General features: G+C 40.9%; 1 protein-coding gene across 1 annotated transcript in view; it reads left to right on the plus strand.

The window, feature by feature from the left end:
- Positions 1 to 21585, plus strand: part of LOC137168778 (centrosomal protein of 128 kDa-like) — a 43069-nt gene that overhangs the window by 5039 nt on the left and 16445 nt on the right. Inside the window, exons 8-19 of the mRNA XM_067571519.1 lie at positions 1421 to 1507; positions 1894 to 1968; positions 2131 to 2269; positions 3345 to 3484; positions 4764 to 4835; positions 5961 to 6146; positions 9046 to 9234; positions 9846 to 10307; positions 11765 to 11929; positions 14051 to 14215; positions 19732 to 19791; positions 20995 to 21187. Coding sequence (XP_067427620.1) covers positions 1421 to 1507; positions 1894 to 1968; positions 2131 to 2269; positions 3345 to 3484; positions 4764 to 4835; positions 5961 to 6146; positions 9046 to 9234; positions 9846 to 10307; positions 11765 to 11929; positions 14051 to 14215; positions 19732 to 19791; positions 20995 to 21187 — 1933 coding nt within the window. The remainder of the gene's footprint in view (positions 1 to 1420; positions 1508 to 1893; positions 1969 to 2130; positions 2270 to 3344; positions 3485 to 4763; positions 4836 to 5960; positions 6147 to 9045; positions 9235 to 9845; positions 10308 to 11764; positions 11930 to 14050; positions 14216 to 19731; positions 19792 to 20994; positions 21188 to 21585) is intronic.

Genomic DNA, 21585 nt, shown 5'->3' on the forward strand with positions numbered 1-21585 from the left:
ATCTCTGGTGAGACATTATTCCTCACCTTTTAAAAAAAGAAGTCAGCAAAGATGACAACCAAAACCGCTAACTATAATTGATGTGATCAGTAATGTCCCTCATATTTAGAGACAGAAAATGATTTGTATTCCATCAGAAACACTTCTATGCAATTACTGAACATGCTTATAAATCTCCAAATTTCTCCTTACTCTCTGGGTCACCATGTCCCGGTAACCCTTTTTCTCTAATGTCAATCAATCAAGTCTATTTGTCATGTGTAATTATATAAGGTACAATCACAGTGAAAAATAATCCCGCCGGTTCCTGCAATTTAAAATAGTCTTTTCTTGGTTGTTAAAGCAGCATTCCCACTGTGTCACCTAGCCCTCCTGCTCTGCTTTATGAGACTATAAAGCATACCTCAGCAATTACTTTGATGCAGTGCAAATGGTCGCTAAGCAAGCAATTGCTACTTTCCCATATTTCATGCTAATCATTAAAAAACAGTTTTTTTAGGCATGCATTTGTCTAAAAGCATTAATAGCTGCGAGAGCTCTGTCATTAGGTGCTTTTAGTGATGTAGATTTTATTCATAACTAGATACACTCAATAGATGCCTACAGTCACAGTAAAGAACACATTATTGTGTATTATCGCTCTCTTACATTGCTTCTTTCCCTTTAGCTGCACAAATCATTCATGTTATATAGCCATCAGCATGATGTTTGTTCATTTTCAAAATAACTGAACCATTTCTTTCTTGGTTACTGGTTTGGAAGACAGTGTTTTGTGTAAGCTAATCAGAATATCTTGGCATCTGTCCTTTTTTTTATTTCTCATGCCTACTGCAGTTAAGTAGTAGACCACAGAGGGGCACTGTGTTGCTATATCCAGACTGATAGCCGTCATGAGCAAGAGTTTTCAACACACTATATAATGATAGTAGCTACCAATTCATTTGCATCCTTCTCCTCCATAGTGCCCTAATGGGACACCAGCAGGGCCCGGGGCGATAGGAAATAATGCATTTGTCCAAAAATTAAGGGTAAATAAACAAGCATGATGAAATGAAGAGGAAAATAATCTCTTTTACTACTAAAGAGCAGGAGAGGAGGAAGAGCAGAGGGCACATTTATTCCCCACCGATGGGCCCGCTGTGATGTGAATCAAATAGATGATGAGTCACTTGGGTAGATGTTATTGCTAGCAGCTGGTAATTCATCACCACAGCCTGCTCAGAATGAGTGGGATCTAAGCTCTTGTACAAATCCACCATGATGCCAGTATCTCGTTCCAAGGAGACGAGATGGGGGGATGCTGTGATGCAATAGTACCACTCGTGTTGCATTCTTATTCTTACGGTACTCTTATTTGTGTACTCCTATAATGTGTAAACATGTGCTGGTCTGTGTGTGCATTTTTGTTTGTGTCTTGTAGACTTTAGGGAGACACAAAGTCCAAACCCATGAGAGAGAAGAGGCCGTGACTGCCAGACTACTGAAAGCAGAAAGAGAGAGGTCCAAGGTGGGTGAATTTATCTTTTTTTTTTTGTTTTTGATAAAATAAAACTTTTTGGGATTTATAATGAACTAAATGTTATGGAAGTTTGATTATGTTCCTGTCTCATTTTTTCCTGCAATATTTTACTGAAATTGGCTGCAGAGGTGGTCAGCATTTCAATTTTGACCAAGTCAGTAAATCAAAAGTTTTTAGCCAAAAATTAAATAGAGCCCTTTCCAAACACTTTCTTCATTGTGCCTCAACTTAAATAAAATACTTTCCTTCATTTTGCGTCAGTGGTAGATGTTGCATACGTAAGAATATAAGCGATAATCTTAAATTGTGCTCCCGATGACTCCACCTGTTCATCATGTATTGTCCTGACATTGTTATTGCTATGCTCTCCTCAGATGGAGCAGGAGCTGGAGAGAACTCGAAGACTCCTAGAACAGTCAGAGGACAACAGAGACTCCCTCTTTCATCAGGTTTGTTTGTGTCTGGGTGCACTGTATGTTATTGTATACGCAGCTATACAGGACATCTCAAGAGGCAAGACAGTGCAGAGTCACTTACAGAAACTCCAGTGTTGTTTTTCCAACTGTCAAGACAGTCAGATGTCTTTTTCTTCCATGGGTGGTGATCCACAGGTCGAGGACATGCGTGGTGAGCTGCTGAGGACGAGGAAGGAGAAGACTGAGCTTCAGAGGACCCGGCTGGAGCCTGCTCCTCAGCCACATGGCAACCACACCGACAGGGAGGAGAGAGGAAGTGGACTGAGAGGGCCAGGTACTGAATCTAGGTCTGGACTCTAGAGGTGAGGGAGAAGAGCGTAAACAGGACGACAGAGAGCGTTTGGATGCGGTTTAAACGGACAGGTTAAAAGATCGCTATACCAGATGGAAATAGTTGGCAATACGTCATGTTATTTTTATGTATCAATATCTCTCCTCAGACACATGCATTGCCAACTGTTTGATCGAAATACCCTTGAGAGTGATAGGATAGGTGAGTGATGGGCAGTGAGAAGGCAGAGGCCTGAGATCAGATGCAGGGGCAGCAAGAGTAAAGACACTGAAAAGGACAAGTGGAGTGTCGCTGAGAGAGCAGAGAATTGATTGGATAGCACAAAAAGAGAAGAGAAGAAGAATGTCAAAGATACGATCATAAAAAGAAAGACAATAGAGAGCAGATTAGAGAAAGGTATTGAAAATCTTGACTTTCAGTTTGACTTTTTTGACTTTTTTTGTGATGGTATTGATTTTAGGGCATCAAAAGGCCTTTTTATAGGCAGCGAAAGCCTGAAAATGACAAATTCTGTTCTGTAGATGTTCAAAATGCAGTGATGATTTTCAGCTTATTTAGCTTTTTGTGCTTAAATTTGAATTTCATTTCTATTGAATAAAAGATGTCGCAGTATGTTATGATGACATTATCAAATCACCAGGAGTGCTTTGTTTATATATCAGCATCTTTGCGTGTAGATATCATTCATGAGGAATCCCGCTTCATTCACATCGTCAATTCATTTATATTTTGTTCACGTCTGTCAACACTTGGTCCGCCCCAGGTGGCAAAGTGATTGACAGCGAGCCACGCATACGAGCCTCCAAAATAGTAGGTAAAGAGATTTTTTCAGAGTAAGGTTAAGAAAATATTTATCTCGCTAACAAAATGTTGCCAAGGCTTGTTTGCATTTTTTTAAGAATGTGCAGTTTATTTCTCATGTTCCCTAATCCATCAGTTCCCTGTGGTTCCTTGTCACTGTTCTAGTTTTCCTGTCTCCACTTACAGTAATCAATTCTAACAACAATTTGATTATGCGCCCGTGTGTGTGTGTGTCCGCCCGTGTACATGCATACAGATCGTTCGGACCTGGAAAGAGAGGTGGCGGAGCTGCGAGTCCAGCTGCGCAAGGTCTCAGTCCACAGTGAGGTCGAAGAACTGAAGAGCACTTTGGACCGCAAGGAGAAGGAGAGGGTCCAACTCAGCTTACAGGTGGAGGTATGTGTATCGGATCAGGTATGAATATATAAAACCGCTCATGTAACCGGTGAGCAGCACGAGCTAATAGCACCATGGTTTCAAATGATTTATCGGATGTCATTTAGTCATCTAGTCAGCTGTCTTTGTAGTATACTCTAAAGAATAAAAGGGAAACAGTGAGGATTACTCAACTGGAGTGCAAATGAACACAACACACAGATGCTTTTGACTTTGCCCACGCCGGCGCCTCCACCTCGAGCGGGGTTATTTCAGTTTGTCGGGTGCCTCTCATCCATGGTCGTATTCTCCCAACAACCCCATGTCACTTGATCCTCTTAAAAATCGTCAGATGAAGTGACAGTTGGAATAGGAGATCAGAAGTCAACCAGCAGTCATTTATTCTTCTCAAACTGCTACGATGTCACTTCCATCACTGTAACAAGACATAAAAAAAATCCCCTTTGCTAAGCGGAGGTATTCAAGGCTATGGTTGGTATCAATAAAATGTTAGTAGAAATAGCTTCACTTTAAACACTGGCACATTTCTCTAATCTCAGATGTTTCTTTCACTGAAAATGTTTTTTAAACTTCCATGCTTCCCGCTTTGCAGAGTAGGTGTTAAAAGATGAAGTGGGTGTTTGCATGTATCACCTAGGGCATCTCTTATGGTTTTTATGTCTAGATCAAAATAGACGCTGGAAATGTTCCATGTTAACGGTAAATGAGCTAAAATGAAATATAATGAGGAGAATAGGGTGGAAGATTCAATTTCTCAGTGACTGAATTTATATACAGTCTAATGGGTGTATGACTAATCAGTCTGTGACTAATTACTCCTGACAGTCCTATTCAGTAGAAATACCTAAACTGTACCAGGGTAACCTTACTTGCCCTTACTTTAGACTTCAATCCAACTTGAAACTTCAAAGTGATTGCGATGTTTTGACTACATTTCAGACCAGCCTTGCAGATAATCCAATTGTGAGCCTCATATAAACACATTCCCAACCTTCTTTGACCTCTCTGTGTTTGTCTGCTGTCCTCTTCTTTTGCTCTCTATAGCCCCCCTTTACTGTTTGTACTCTTCTTAAAGTATCATCCCTCCCTCTCCCACCTTTTTTTTTCTTCATACCTCCTCTGTTTTTTTCTCCCTTTTTCCTTTCTTCCATTTCTTCGCCACGCTGAGTCTCCTTTTCCCCTGCTTTCTGTCTTTTTTCCTCCCACTAGCACTCACACAAGCACACACACACACACACACACACAATCCTTTACCCTTTCTTTTTTCTGTACACCACAGGAATTGTCATCAGATCTGGCACGGCGGGAGCAACAGCAGCTACGAATGCTGGAACAGTTGAGGGAGATTCAGGTATTTTTGAGCGGTTATTGCTTCACACTGTAATTCATAATTGGATTGGTAATTCAATTTAAGGACTCTAAACAAGGGGGGCTTTTTTTACTTGTAATTAACATTAGAAAACATACTGTGTTTAGTGGCTCGCTCTGTTCCTCAAGGTCATAGAATTATGATGTAACAAATTGGAAAATTGAAGTTGCAATAATGAGATCATTCAGGTTTTATCCACCCTGTGTTTAAAACAAGACTATGAGCCATGCTCGGGCACAGCCCTGCGCTGAGTGAAATGCTACCCTTAGCTGGCTAACATGCTCACAATCATATTTACCATGTTCACCCTCTCAGTTTAGCGTGTTAGCTAACATAGGCTAACATATGCTAATTAGCACTAAACTTGAAGTGCAGCAGAGGCTGATGGGGATATCATTAGTTTTGCAGATATTTGGTCATAGATCAGAGTATTGGACAAATTTCAATTTAGACAATATGATTGGGTTCACTAGGTGATTGCGATTTGTCATGAGGGGGACGTGATAGTGTGAACCAGATTTCATGGCAATCCATCCAATAATTGTTGAGACATTTCACTGACTTCTGGTGCTAGAAGAAAAGTCAGGGGATCACTTAAGTCAATGAGATACATCCTCTGGGCACCCTGGTCATCTGTACCAAGTCATGGAAATCTATTTGTCATTCCAGTAGTAGTTGAGACATTTCACAAAAAAAACCCCACAAATATGAACCTCATGGTGGCGCCAGAGGAAAGTTCATGAAGATTTATTGTCAGGGAACCATGAATGTCTGCCATGAAAATTACTGGCAAGCCATCAAGTAGATGTTGAGATATTTCACAGTATAAGTGAAAACTCTGACCTGCTGGTGGTGCTAGAAGAAGTCAGGGAATTACCAAAGTAATAGGATCCAATAGGATTCATCGTCCGGGGACCATGAATGTCTGTACCAAATTTCATGGAAATCAACTGAATAGTTGATGAGATATTTCAGTCTGGACCAAAGTGGTGCACCAACTGACAGACTGACATCATCATCCCTAGAGCCATTGCTAAAACACTGATTTAGATTATAAAGAATGAAAATACACTATTACACTATTCATAAATTCATTCATCCTTTCAGAGCCGAGGGCAGGCAGAGAGGAGAGAGACGGAGGCATTACTCCAGGAGAGCACGAGGAGCAGAGATGAATTGAAGACCAGGGCACAAGAGGCTGTTCGCCAGTGGAGGGCAAAGTGCAGGAGACTGCAGAAGGAGCTGGAGGAGGCGAGTGCCCAGGCTCACTTCCATACTGACAAGGCCTCGCAGGTCGGTTGAAGCAGATGCATCCATTATATGACTTTTGACACCACAGCCTTCAGTAGCAGCTGCAGCTAAGTAACTGCTGATCTTGCAGCCGTCTTTCCACATTGAAAAAAAAATCCATCTTAACAAGTAATTGAGTGTAGTATTAAGACAGTGTATTGTTTATCATATAATACAAGAATTGTCTTGAATCATCAAGTCACTTAATGTTAGTGGAGAGATCTGCCTGATCTCAAGATAATTAACAGTGGAAGGAGTGAAATTGTAAATCTACATTGGAGATGCACAAAATTATCTCACCCCATTTACTTCAATGGGGCACTCCACTAATTTTACTCATCTTACTAAGCTCAACTTACTCCTCATAATGAGTACTAGTCAGTCCGTATTATGTCTTTGGTTGTTCTGGAGGAAGCTTTCTAAAGATTGAAAAGTAACTAATGTCATTATGGTTATCTCAGCTTGGGTTTGAGACTTAAAATTTAACCATTTTGATAACATTGATAACATTACACATTAGTGATGTGGGGTTCGAAAGGAGTAGGCATTTGGAAGGCAGGGGGTTGATCTAATGAAAGATGCTATTGGTGGCATTGTGGGAAATGTGGGATCCAGTGTTTTTGGAGCTTGACTCATACTGGATACAGTGTATTTTGGCCTCTGCTGCTTCAATTCTGGACATTCTCTTTTAAAATCTTCTGTTGTGAGTCTCCTAACTTTATGGAAGTGCAGTATTAAGTCACTGGAGTGCACCTTTTTAAAGCAACATTTTGCTTCTAATTAATTTGGATGTTCAGTCTGTGTTTATGTTAGGTGTAGTCTATTAAAACTAAAACCATTTTGGCACCAGTCAAACTGGCCAAAAAAAATGGTATTTTCCTGCTTATAAAGTCTGTTGCACGGTGCCTGAAATATGTATTATATGTCATGTAAGCTTCTGAGAAGCTTGCATGAAAAATGTACAGACACAATATACATTACACATACCACTGTGGTCAAGATCAGACGAATCAGAAAAGCTTAATAGTCAATTGCTGTCTTGTTCCCATTGTACTTTTTTCCAGCTATATTTATTTATTTATTTATTGGTTTTTTGAACAAAGTGAAAGCAAAACATTACCAAACCATGGGAAATCTCACAGCAGCACACTGTCAAGGTATCAACTGGCAGTTTGTGGCAGTTCAGTTCCAGCTAGTGCTGCTGCTGCTGCTGCTGCTGCTGGCTGGGCTAGCAGCCAGCCGGCTGGCAGCATTATTAGCAACAATCGACTGTCTTTGTTGTATGTTGTTAGCAGTGGACTCTGGCTCATGCATAACTGTTTTAAGTTTGACAGCATGTTCTAAAAAGTGAAGCAATCAATAATGTCTGCACTGAAATGCATTTCTCAACTCCAGTAGTAGATTGATTTGTAGGGACGCCCGAGGCGGCGAGGAGAAAACTTACCTCAGCCAAACTCTCCCTGTAGTTCTGCAACCCACTGATGTCAGAATACATCAGTGTATGGTTGAAGTAAACTGGGTTGTTTCAACCGGCTACAGTGATACACAGTATATTGTCGAGCTTTGTAGACATTACAGGCACAACACAACACAGATGTTTAGTCTGTTATTCTGATGACATATCTCAAATGTTTTTAGCTACGTTTTGTTTCCAAGCAACGGTCCTCCCTCCTTCGTTTCATTTACAGTATGGAGGACATTGAAGTTCAGATCTTGATGTCTCAGAGAAAATAAATCAACACCCTTCCATTACTGGGAAAATACAGATGTTGAAATATGTATGAGTTTTTCTGGTCCAATTCCCCCATGGCTTTCCATAGCAGAAATAGACTGGAAAATCACCACAAACAGCACCATCTGCACCCTTAAATATAGTGATTGGAAAGGGGAGATATAAATGAATAGCTGTTGCAATCCATATTGTCACATATAGTTCTCTCTTATGAAGAAGAGGGGGGGGGAGACATTTCTGCTTTATACGAAAGAATAAAAGAGAAAAAATGCTATTTAGAACCACTGAATACCTATTAAAATACACTATTACAATGAATACATGATGGAACATGATCTGGAGGTTTTTATTAATATTGCTAGTGAACCCAAACAAAGCAAGATATTTGAATACTTATTCAAACCCGTCTTCTTTGTTCATTTTAATTCATACTTTGTTTTATCTTTGTCAGATCAGATTGTATCAATGTCAGATTAAAACTCCCGAGTAATGTATTTTGAATTAACTTAATAATAATACAACCAAATTTGCATTCTTGTAGTCTGAGCACCTTTGCACGGTATGTTACGTTGGTTATGCTTAGTTGAATAATTAACAGCTGACTATTATTATTAGCTTGAAAGTCACCTCTCAATGATTTCCATCCCATTTGAACTGAGCGAGTCACCTCCAAACTCACAGTCAGCAGCCCCGCGCCTCACAGACAGACAGACAGACAGACTCCCACCTGGCATACTCGACGTGACGCGAATTAATTACAAAATCATTTCTGCCCCCTTAATGAATTAGGGGAGAGAATCAAGTGCTCAATTAAATGATTAGGTTCTGAGCCACAGCAAAGTCTTTGCAAATTCCAGTCAAAGCCGGAGTATTAGAAGCAATCTGCCTTGAACAGACCTGACCATTGTCCCTTATCAGGGAGCTGAGTGCTAGCATTTTCCTATCAGTGCAATAGCTGGTACTGCATATGTTTCTCTCCTCCTGTCTCTCTGTCACTCTTTCTCCCGCTCTCGTCATTATTGTTAGAGCTCCTCTTTGTACACCATCTTCCTCCTCCTCTTCATTTGTCATTCTTCATTTCCTTTTTCCTCTCCCTCTCCCACCACCTCCCTCCCACTCTCTCTCCCTCTCTCTTTCTCCGGTGCTCCCGCTCTCTCTTTCTACCTCCAGGCAGCAAGGGAAAAGGAGAGCTCTCAGGCCCAGCTGAAGGCGCTGAGCCAGCAGACTGAGGCAGCCCGCAGGGAGCTCGCTGAAATCTTAGGCCGTTTTGCCCAGCGCGAAGAAGAGCTCCACCGCAAGGACGTGGAGCTGTCCGAGACCCGCCAGCGCCAGTTGTCACTGGAGCAGGAAATCCGGGAGGTGTGGGGTCAGGGTTGAACATCCAGAAAAAGACTTATTAATTCAAATCACAAGGGACTCAAAAAAATCATATTAATATTTTAAAAATAAGTAATATGACCATAGACAATGGATGTTTTTCACTTAACAATCTGCATCTAGAAATCTTTGAAGTCTTACTTATTATTCATTAAATTTGAGTCCTTCAGGCTATCTGCTACTAAGCTGATTCAAGACCTGTTTATTTAATTCACCTTTTCAAAAACGACAGCAGTCAGCTATGAGGTTGAATCAAACAGTATCACATAGCCACCATATTTGGGTGTCATGTAAAGATGACAACATGTTTTTTTGAAAGTAGTCCGCCAGGGTTGAAGTTGTGCCAAAGTACACATATCAATTCTCTTTTCTCAAATGCTTGTTTAGTGGTTAAGCACATTAGCATTCTTGTACAAATCCCAGTCTAACCACAGGCATGGCTGAATTCTTGATTTTTTGCTCTCTTGGCAGATCAATTTGTCTTTTTCAATTTGAGGTGTGGTTCAAGTTAAATATTAATGCGTAACAAAAACTTCACCTAAAGAGTCATCAAAAGAGCTTTGATCAGATTTTAACATCACTCCTAAACCCAGGTGAGGGAGGCCTCAGCTGCCCTGGAGGAGGAAACTCGACATCAGGTCGCCATCCAGGCAAGACTGAGGGAAGAGAATCAGAGGCTGGAGGAACAAGCTGACGCCCAAGCCCGTCGCTGTCAGAGAGACCAGAACGCACAGGCCGAGGTCCAGGCAGCCCTTAAGCAGATGACCTCAGCCCATGCCCAGCTAGTCCAGCGGTTGGCCGAGGAGGAGAGCTCCAAGAAGGAACTCCAGAAGGGCTCCTTGGAACTGCAAGCCAAGCTGACGGTGGTTCAGGAGGAGCGGGCCGCACTGGGGCGACAACTGCAGCTTGAGAGAGAGGTGCATCAGAAGGAACTGGACAACATGAAGGTGACGATGGAGGACGGCAGGACAAAGAAGGACCGCGAGATGCAGGGCATGCTCAAGCTCTGCTGTCAGGAGCGGGATGAAATCCAGGCACACCTGAAGGAGATTAAGGTAGGCCCTTGTTATAAATACTTTACGCTCATTAAAATATTTCTTTTCCACTGGTGAAATGTACATCAAACAAAAATATGTTTCAAATGTGACACATTCTTAATTTGTCAAATCTTTTTTGTCAAATCTGCCACACTTTAATTGACATTTAGAATATCATTGGCACGCGCTTCAAATTCAGCACAGGGTAACAAGCCTCAGCCACTAAACATCTGGCATATTTCCGACTCAGTGAGACAGACAAAACTCTCATTTAGAGTAATTTTCTTCATTGGCTGGGGCTCTGTCCTCTTGAGTGTGGGTGAATCGAGGATAGCTGAGCTCTTAATGGTGTGTGGTGCCCCATGGATCCTCATGGCCATTCTGTGAATATTTAAAAACCCTGATATCAGACCTCAGAAGTCTCATCAAGGCAGTGCTGCAGATAGGGGACTCCACTCGACTTACTCCCCACAGCACCCAACCTCCCTCCCTCCCTTCAGTATCTCCAATGATGAGCCCTCGTGGGTACATGGTTTCTTAAGGGGCATGGTCCTCCCTGATATGGTTGAGTTTAGCCCATTAGCTGTGCTGAATGGCATTAATATCTGACATAGCTCATTGTAATGGTGTCATTTCAGAGTGTGGTAAGGACAAGGGCGTTTGCTTGAATGTTTTTAAGTACTAGCCTAAGGGTGCTGCAGATATCCCTAAGAAGCCCACCCAATATTCATATAGTATAGCCAGAAGCCTATATTACGATTTTGATACAGTCAACTGTCAGAAAAAGCTTAAAATATTCTTATTACCTTGTCCTTGTCCTCTCACTCTTGATTTCTCCTCCACTCTATCTTCCCTCTTGCTGTCTCTCTGTCTTAATCCCTTTTTTACTGCCTCCCTCCAGTTCTAATTTTGCATTTTCCATCTTTTTTTTCTCCCTCCCTCCTTCTGTTTTTTCCATTTTTTCTTTGTTTGTGTCACTATTGTCACTCCCAGTTCTCAGTCATTGTTATTCATTCCACTTTACGTACTTGAGCTGTATGTGATGATATGTTCATTGTAGATAGAAACCAAACGTCTAAGGCTGACTTTGACTTTGCAAGCTTGCTATGGACTGAGATATGCATTAAGGGCTGAGAGCATGATTTCAGAGTCTTGGCAATGACATTTACCTGTTCTCTTGACCCATTACATGATGTTCTCTGTTGTGCAGTAGAGAATTGTCGTGTCAATTTACCCTGTAAACGCCAGATGGGACTTCACACCTTTTACAAATTATTAGGGTCCACTGGCAAATTTGACATATGTAGGATCCACCAAGCACCCTTTATGTCAATGAAATTGCAACTTTGAAAACTTACATGCATGCTTTAACTCAAAACTCAGTTTATTTTGTGGCTAGATGTCAACCACCAGTCTTTATTATCTTAAATTATTGCTTGTGTATCATGGCCTTAAACATATCCACTCTCTACCAGGCAGATGCAGCGTCAGACAAGGAGCTGTGTGGGGCGCTGCGCATCAAGTTGGACAGGATGAAGGATGAGTGTGATAAGCTGGCAGCACAGCTGAGCACAAAAGAGGAGGCACATGCACATCTCCACAGAAGGTACCAGCTACTCAAAAAGGAACTGGATGACAAAGTAAGCCCTGCCCTCCTTTGCCATGCTTTTCGAACAAAGTATTATGAGTGATGTGAAAACTTCAATAAATGCAGCGCATCCACTGTCAGCATCCATCGTCAGCTGAGTCTCCCGAGCAAAAGTCAGGAGACTCAGCAGCCACACATTTCTCCATTCTCTATTTCTCTGTTTAGCGTCTTCAGGTTAGGCTAACCCACTGTTGCTAACTTTGGAGCTAACCCACTTCACTTTTCCAGCCATTGGGGAAACACCAGATGTGACTTTTAGAGGCTGCAGCATTTATTAACTGACACACTGTAGTCTGTACTGTACATTTGCTGCCAGACTTGACAACTTACTCCTAACCTTTTCCTCTGCTCCGCTCGCATTAACTGTCACTTGTCTGCCGCTCACTCTCTTACGTTGTGCCACCCTGCAGATGCCATTTGTTGATCCCCTAGTGGCGATTCTACTGGTGTTTGTTTTTGTGACATCTGGAGAAAGTACAGCTGGGGCAAGATTATTCACACATTTAAAAATCAATCTGATAAAAAGACAACTTGATAATGCTGTCATAACTGAGCAACTTGGTACTTTTTCAGAATTATTCAGTGGTGCCATTTCATTTGTTTTTGATCCAATTATTTTCAGTGCTTGTTTGTATGGTGATGTAACAGGTTTGACAGTTGTGAAGTGAAGCCTGGCTTCATACAATAACACAATAAGAAAAATGTGAAAATATGCCGTGTATGAGCAGGTGAGCTGCCTTACGGGGTATGTCTTGCATATCACCTGTTTATCAAAGTTGAGTTGGGAGTCCAAAATGACACCTAAGAATTTAAAATCACTGACTTCCTTTACTTCCTCTTGATCTACTTTAATTGTAAGCTTATTACTTGCTTTCCTTCTCATGGAAAAACACATTGACAGTCATTGGGATACACCCTGCATTTTGTTTGTTAATGTCTCTGCTGCTACACGAGGGGTTTTAGCTGATACATAAATGATTGTGTCATCAACATACATTAAAATCAAATAAAGGGATTTTAAATGGTAAGATGAACTGTACATGCAAAAAGTTTACAAAAGCACTCACATTCAAATGATAAATACTAGGTGCTGGACAGAAGAACATGTGAAAAATGGAAAAATAGGGTCTGCACACTAAATAATGCTCCCATGAACATTTATTGGTATACTACCATACCAGAACCAATAAATGTTCATGGGAGCATTATCTAGTGTGCAGACCCTATTAAGATGAATTGTACAGACATGAGAGCCATCAGCAGTAGTTGTAGTAGCAGTTAAAGGAATAAACTTTACTGATTGTGTAGGTTTCACATTTTAACATTGAGACCTTAATATAGAAAGTGGAAATACACAAGACATGTACAGATGACCACCACCCATATGTGAATGTTAACCAACAAGGACATCGCTTTTCTTCCTTCCTTTCTTCCTGGCAATGCAGGTCTAGGATATCTGGTAAAGTCATGTGATCATACAAACCTAACAATAGGTCAAAAGGTTAAGTGGTGCCAAATCAGCACTTTTTTAAAAGGGGCTTTATCAATACCATCCGCAGGTGTTTTACAACAGCAGGTGAAGTATTGAACCCCCATTCTCCTCTCTGACAGGCCCCTGATAAGTAGCAGGGGCTCTTTGGGGGATCCATCTATTGATTTGAAATGGGTGCATGGAGAAAAAGGGGCTTTTATTAATGTGACATGGGTGGTTTATTATCCTAGGGACATGATAATGATCCACGGTCCCTGGGCTGCACTGATCAGTAGGTTCCTGTGCCTTGGACATATCGATTGATTCTGTCCTGGTAGAGACCCTGAAACTATCGACACTGCAGGCCAGAGAAGGAAACTTAGCTAGGTCTGTTTGTGTGAGAGGAAACTGAATGGCTGTCTGATGCCCAAGGTTGTCTGTCTGTTGTTGTGTGTATTATTATTGAGTAAATTGTAACAACTATTGAAATTGATCTTGTAATAGGCAAACCCAGCTCTTAGAAAAAAAATGTAATTTCTCTTCTCATCTAAAATAAATCCGCTGTAATTAATGTCTTTGTAGTGTCATGTGACGTCAAAATGACAAAACTGGAAACGCTCTACTCTTAACCATCCTCCACAGGTCAGATCAGGTGAGCGGAGACGTGCTTCGGAATCAGAGCTCGTTAAGCTGGAGGAGAAGGTGTTGCGGATGGAGGCAGAACAAGAGGCAGTTCTTACCTCCATGGGTGAAGAACTTGACACAGCCTGCCGCAGCCTGGCTAGGAATGGTGAAGACAAATTACAGGTATTTATTTAGTTACATTGTATTTTTTTAGACCGTTTGTTGTGTGTTTTAAACGTTCATGTAGCTATTTTGACCTTAATGGGGCAGAAATGCTCCGAAACACAATGCTGATATACCATCTGCTTGTTAATGCCTAATACGTTAGCAAACCATCTCCTACTTACCCCGCCTTGATCATCACATTGGTGTTGTCCAATGTTGACTTGCCATTTAGCTCTGATGGTTCACCGATTCCTGTGAAAAATATCCAGGTCTTTAGTTTGCTACTTGCTAAACTTTCTTAACCAATCCCTTGTTGATTTTGACTCTCTGACAGTACATGCTAGGCAGGAAGTGTACACTCACCTTGTGTGAAACTGCTTCCTGTGAGTTCACTGTATATATGGGAGGTTTGGTCAGAACGTGGAGACTAAGAAATATGTGTGGGCCAGAGAACCAAAACAGTGAGCTAAAAGCTGCTTAGAGCTGCAGTTTGGTGTTAAATCTCAGTGGGTTTTGCAGTATTAGCAACTCTCTCACATTAAGCAGTCATTTGATTGCAAAGTATATAAAAAGCTCATGTACTCACCCAGCCAGTCTTGGTTAAAGTGCTAAAGGTAAAACATAATCCCTAAGAAGAACTTAACATACTTTCTGTCTATGCACCTTTCATCAGAGCACATATATGCACCATCATCAAGGCCTATTTATGGCTTATGCTGTGATGAAGGCTCCATCGACTGGATCCTTGTACAAAAAATGACTTTGATCATAGATGTTGTCTAATACAGTATTAATGTAATTGCTGAAGACGTAAGAAATCAGGTAGATGTGATTGTCTCCCACTACAGAGACATGTTGTTGTAGTAAGATATGTTTATGTGTGTGTTTTGTATGTTTCTTTGTGTACAAACAGGTGGAATTACAGTGCACATTTGCATTACAGTGAAAGTTGTTCCAAAGTCCTCTTTTTCCTCCTCCTGTCCATAGCAGTGGCTTCTGAATGGGACAAAGTTTTCTGTCAATGCATTCAATTTTTTTAACTATTGCTGACATACTGTTTTTTTTCAAGCGTGGCATCATTTCAGTATTTAGTAATTTTGTTAAGGTAAAAGAACTCTGCATGTACATACATACTATATAATCACACACACACAGGTCTGGTAGATGTTAGACTAAACACACAACACATTCATTTAACACCAATTATGCACAGTAAAGTTTCTACAGTACTACTGACAAAAGCTAATGTTTTACACGTATTATATTGCCTTCTGAATTTACCACAACCTTATACACTAATCAACATGTAGTACAATTACCCCCCTCCCTTACGTGCTTGAAACTAGTTTTCCTCTGCTGCTAAAGGTTAATGAACCCAGCCAGCTCTTATCGGCTCATATAGATTTCTCAATCTGGACTAGCAGTGCTGCAGCCAGACATGCGAGCCAACGCCTCGCCTCATCTGTAATCTGTCACATTGAAAAGAAGTCAAATTTGCTAGTGATTGGGCTAATGAGGGGAATCATTAACAGTTAAGGGGTGTATTAAGTTTCAGTTACCTGATGATACCCTTCTTCCGTCCTTCTCTTAAGAGGCACTAATGCAAGAAGTTGTAAGACAGTGTAGTGCTACGCTGAAACCTAAAGAAAAACTTAACAGGTGCAGTGCGCTGTCGGAATAATGTTGGCATTTGATACATCAGTTGCCAAGGAATGTTTTGAAAAGGCAAAACTGCGTTCATAGTAACAAAATACTACTTGTCGGTAAACAAGCAATATATAGCTGATATACAGTACAACAGTTTTTAGAAGCCAAGAACTCACATTACATCATAACTTGTTATACATGCATTGTTTTTCCCTTAAAATCTAAACCTTGTGGGATTCCTTCTCTTAGGTTACTTTTCTGTCTCCTTCTGTCCTCTCTCACTTGCGGCCTACTTCCTGTCTACATCCTCTTCTCTCCTGGGTTCAGCGAGCTCAAGTGCATGTCATGTAACTGCGAAATTCTGTGTTAAAAGCCAGCCTGGAACATTTATCATATTTTGTGCTTCCTCCTCAATCTTCCTGGTCTCATTTCGAACCGTTTAACAAAGAGAAATGCCACAGTGGTAATCTTCTTAAAAACATCCTCTTGTGTCCTTTCCACTTGCTGATAATCTTAACATCAGTGCCTCTCGCTTCTCTCTAAACTTTGCCATCTTCACAATTTTCTCAGTGAGAGGTGAAACAAAAAAAAAAAACTGTAACCAAAGACACACAGTAACACGTTTACTTGCATACTGAAAGAGATGTGTAAACCACACAGTCACATTTAAATAAGCATTGGCAGACACTTGGATTCACTGGCAGTGCTGCTGAGAAAATAGTGGCATTTCTTTCACTTCAACCCCACAGACAGCACTTTCAACTCCCAGCCTACTTGTTCGGTTTTTCAACAGTTTCACCTCCTTTTTGTCTGCCACTGCGCAGCGCTGCCTTTGATGGTGCAGGAAAGAGTAAAGAGAGCGAGCGAGAGGCATAGAAGCATGTTTTATCCTCCCACACAGTCACACGCTCTGCCATGCGGTTGTACACTCCCTGAGACGGGGACCTCTGCACAGCAGTACTCCACATTGCTGTACTTTGAGCTGCTGTGGCAACAACTTGGGAAATTCATTCGGCTTGGATCTGGTTTTGAGTGACAGCTTGAAAAAGTTGTCTGACACCTGTGCAGTGATGTTGTTGTTTGCCAAGGCACGGGACAGAAAGGGTCCAAAAAAAATCATGCTGTGAGCTTTCCACATCTGTTGATCATGCATAAACACCTTGCCACAAGGGTGTGCTTGAAAAACGGTCGTACGTTTTTGTCAACTTTGTTCATGGGTGTGTGTGTGTGTGTGTGAGTTTGTACATGTTAATTTGTGTTTGTTATGTCTTTTTTTTTTTTTTTACCTATAGGGAGGGGGGGGGTTGTGTTTTTTCTCAACGTGCTTGTGTGTGAGCAGGGTGGCAGAATGTCTCCCATGAATGGATTTGCACAAAACCTTTTGGAAAGGTTGTGGTATTTTTCACATACCATAGCAGTGTGTGATTTCTCACTAACAGGCATGTAACTTCAAAACAGATTCATGTTAACACTACAAAATATGTAGCCACACTAGCTACCATGGCAATGTTGGTATGTCGGTACGACTGTCAATCCACCATTGTGGTCCAGACTGAAATATCTCAACATCCACTGTGTGGATTGTTACAGACTGGTACAGATATCTATGTTGCCCAGAGGATGAATCCTACTGACTTGTGTTGATCCAGTTACTTTTCCTGTAATGCCACCAGCAGGTCAATGTTTTCACCTATTCTGTGAAATATCTTGACATCTACGAGATGGATTAACACAAAAGTTTGTACAAACAAGTACGGTTCCCAGACGATTAATCCTAATGATTTTGGTAATCCCCTGACCTTTACCATAATCCACTTTATGGATTAGTAGCAGGTGTGAGATGTGTATATATAAGGCTGTATCTGACACAAACTGACACTGCCTTGAGAAAGGCCAAATGTGGTTAAACATTGGTTATATTTAATCATTGGAGCTTAGTGTGCAGTCATCTTCCCTTCAATATATGCCCATTGCAATGACCAGCACCTAGTTTTTGGTGTGCATTCACCAGATAATTTGCAGATTCTGCAATTTCCTCTAGCGCCACCATGAGATTTACATTTGTAATTTTGAGTGAAATTTCTAATAACTACTGGATGATTGCCATGACAATTTGGTTCAGGCATTCATGTGTTCCCTAGGATGAATTATGACTTTTCATCTATTGCCATCATCTGGTCAGTTTATTTTAAAATTATTTTTCTAGAAATGTTGTGCCTTTATTAGACAAAAGAACAAAAGTCACCAGATGGACTCGAAGCAGGGACATTGCACTTCGCTGTTGGTGTCTTCACCCCATAAACCACGGGGCATCCCAATTAGTCAAAAATATTAGCATTTAACTCATAGCACTGCTGTGCTTAAAGGACCAGTGTGTTGGATTTAATGGCATCTAGCAGTGAGGTTGCAGATTGCAACCGACTGATATCCTCTCCCCTCAACCACTCCCTTCCAAGTGTGGAGAACCTACGGTGGCCGCAAAAATTACGAAAAATGCAAAAGGCCCCCCCTCTAGAGCCAGTGTTTGGTTTGTCCATTCTGGGCTACTGTAGAAACATGGCGGTGCAACATGGAGGGCTTTGTGGAGGAGAACCTGCTCTCTATGTAGATATAAAGGGCTCATTCTAAGGTAACAAAAACACAATGATCCTTATTTTCAGGTGATTATACACTAATGAAAACATACTTATGAATATTATATTCCATTTCCACCATTAGATCCCCTTAAATCTTACACACTGGTCCTTTTTAACTACAGTCTCACAGAGCCACTAGCATGGCTGTAAACTCATAGTCTTGTTGAGACATCAGTAAACATAGCAAAAGACAAATCCTCCCTTATTGGCCAAATCAGAGAGAACAGAAGACCAGCTAAAACTGCCGCTTCGCTGTGTCCTTGATGCCCAGTTGTTTAGATGTATAGAACGGCAACGCTGTTTGTTACACGGTATACCTTTTTCTTTCTTCATGTTTCCTATCTGTATGTCCTTTATCAGTATCTAATAAAAGCAAAAAAATAATAATAATAACCTGCCACTCCAGTTTTTCCAACAGTGGACATATAGTGGTTACAGTGCAACCCTAATGGCCACTGAACAAGTAGAGACCTGATTGGCTACATGAGGTTGTGATAATCAACTAAAATACTTAAAAGTGGCTAGAATTAGAAGAGGCATATCTAATTTTCCATTCCAGGTACTGGCATGCACACGTGTTCATCTCCTCATCTGAATCAAGTGTTTAATTAAGCATAGAAGGGATTATTAACCTTTGCTGAAAATTCCACATGTGGAGCTGAAACATCTCAACAGTTACAGCATAGCATTTGCGGAGGTGTGCTCTCAACCAAGTGCCATCTAGTTATGTGAATGTTTATCTGTGTATCTGAGTGTCTGTTTGTCTTGAGAGTGTGTTTTGTGTGTGCGTCAGCAGTCATTAGGAGCTGGCAGACAGTCAGTTTGTATTGCTGATGCTGACAAGCTTGTCTGGGAAGGATGGAACATACTCCCAGAGCTCATTTTTATGACACAACCTCTGTGTCGGTTTGTGTGCATGCACAAGTGTGTGTATTGTCATAGGCTGTTTAACAAACACACACACATCGGCAGAAGCCATTCTTCAAGTTAAGGGTTTGACACAATGCTGTGCTTCTGATTTCTATCTTGCTGTTTGTCATTTTCTGTTGCTATTACTGTTTTACTTTTTTACATTCTATTACTCCTACGATGTCTCTTCATATATTTATAAACAACTGGCATCCCTATTATAAAATATCCTGGATTTGCATTCTTTTGCATTTTAGACTTTTTATTAACAGAATTGTGTAAGGCATGCTAACAAAGGCAAGAAAGCTCACATTTGCATTCTTCTCTGGTCTGTTTAAACAGGCGATCGCCCAGAAACCCGGATTAGTAAAAGACCCCCACCGCTGGCTAGCTGAGACAAAGGTACGATTATTGCATGCAGTAGTGCTGCCATCCTTACAAGGGATTTTACAGAATAATCAATTATATAACACAAGATTAAGCATGTGACACTTACAGCAGGAACATGGTGCTTGTTCCTGGGCCTGCACCTCATAGAATTAATGAAAAATAACTACTGAATATACAGTATGTTATCAATGATTTGCAAACTTGAAATTATTGTACTGACCACACATTACTGTGTGTTTTTGCTTGTTTAAACTAAGGAGTCACCTCTCAGAAAAACAGGATTTATTGTTAAAGAAACCACTTTCCACAGCTGAACACTGATGTGTGGTGAGAGTCAACAGTGATCATGATGAAACTGAGCAGTTCAGCGTTAGGCTTAGGCAACGGAATGTCTTTTCCATAATAATTATTATCGCAATGACACTTTTTGCACTATTCTTAGAAGTGCACTGTGTTTTAGTGAGGTTGTTTTAATTGATGACATTATAAGACACAGTTTTTTTTAATTTAATGAGTTGTTTTCTCGCAATCATCTTCCTCTATTTTGCAATTATAGTTTCCACCTGGTTTCTTTCAAAAACAAATCAGTTCCCATTTAATACTGCAGTGATGTACTGTACAAAAGAACACGCATTATGTCTTTGGCGGTGATGCATGATACTGTGTTAAAATGTGTTTGCACAATTCAGTATTTATCACCGTAATGTATATCTCCTGTCAGAAATGCTTATAGGAGCACTGTGCATTTACATGAATAAAACACTGGAGAACAAGAGAGATAATTAGCTCCCTAGTTAGCAGTTTGTATGATTGTAAAATCAAGGTATGATTTACAGGCTTATAGAGCACTGTTAGAATACCCATTTAACCATTTGTTTTGCTTGGCCATAAACCTGTTGTGTGAAACATTGTACATTTACTTACAGATGAGATTTTAAGAAAGACAGAAACTTGCAGCTTGGACGGTACAAGAGCAGAAAGAGGAATTAAGATGTGAATTTTTATGAGAGCACTTTGCATGTGATTGTGATTTTCTTATATCAGATTCATATGTGATGTCCTTGGCACTGATTAGTGTACAGACTTCTACAACAGAAATGAGCGTATGAGCGCTATATGTCAGATGTTAAGATGGGAACTGAAACCTACCTAGCCTATCCTCCACCACTATCAAATACAATTTGTATGTGTTTTTGTGCGTATTTTACAAATCAGACTAAGCTACGCTGGCTGTGTGAGGAGGTGCGGGAGCGCGACATAAGAGAACAGAGCCTGAGGAAGCAGCATCAGCAGACCAGGGATCAGTTGAAGGCCCTCAGGCAGAACCGGGACTCAGAACAAGCGGCTCTCCTGCAGCGCCTGGACCAACAGGAGAAGCTGCTGCACTCCTTCAGCACTGAAAAGAAAGGTACACAAAGAGTATTCAGTTGTGAAAAAAAAATTCAATGTTGATCACACTCACACTTTTGAGGCAAGTGAGAGTATGTTTTTTTGGGGGGTGTGGATGCGTGTTTTTTTTCACACGTAAACAGTGGCACTGATGTCATCAGACTATGCCAGTGAGTCACATACCCCCGCTACATGAAACAGCACGGCATAATGTGAGACTAATAAGGTTCTGTATTCTTTATTAGGCAGCTAATACTTGATAATAAGAGCCTCGGATAAGAAATCCTTCGGTTGTCCATGTCTGTAGAATTTACAATGACAGAGCGTGAATAGTACCATAGCCAGCTCTTAATGAAAATGTTGTTTACTATTCCTATTCCTATTGATTGATACTGACAGACACCGACTTCCTGTTTT

Source organism: Thunnus thynnus, chromosome 18 (assembly GCF_963924715.1).
Source record: "Thunnus thynnus chromosome 18, fThuThy2.1, whole genome shotgun sequence".
Taxonomy (NCBI): domain Eukaryota; kingdom Metazoa; phylum Chordata; class Actinopteri; order Scombriformes; family Scombridae; genus Thunnus; species Thunnus thynnus.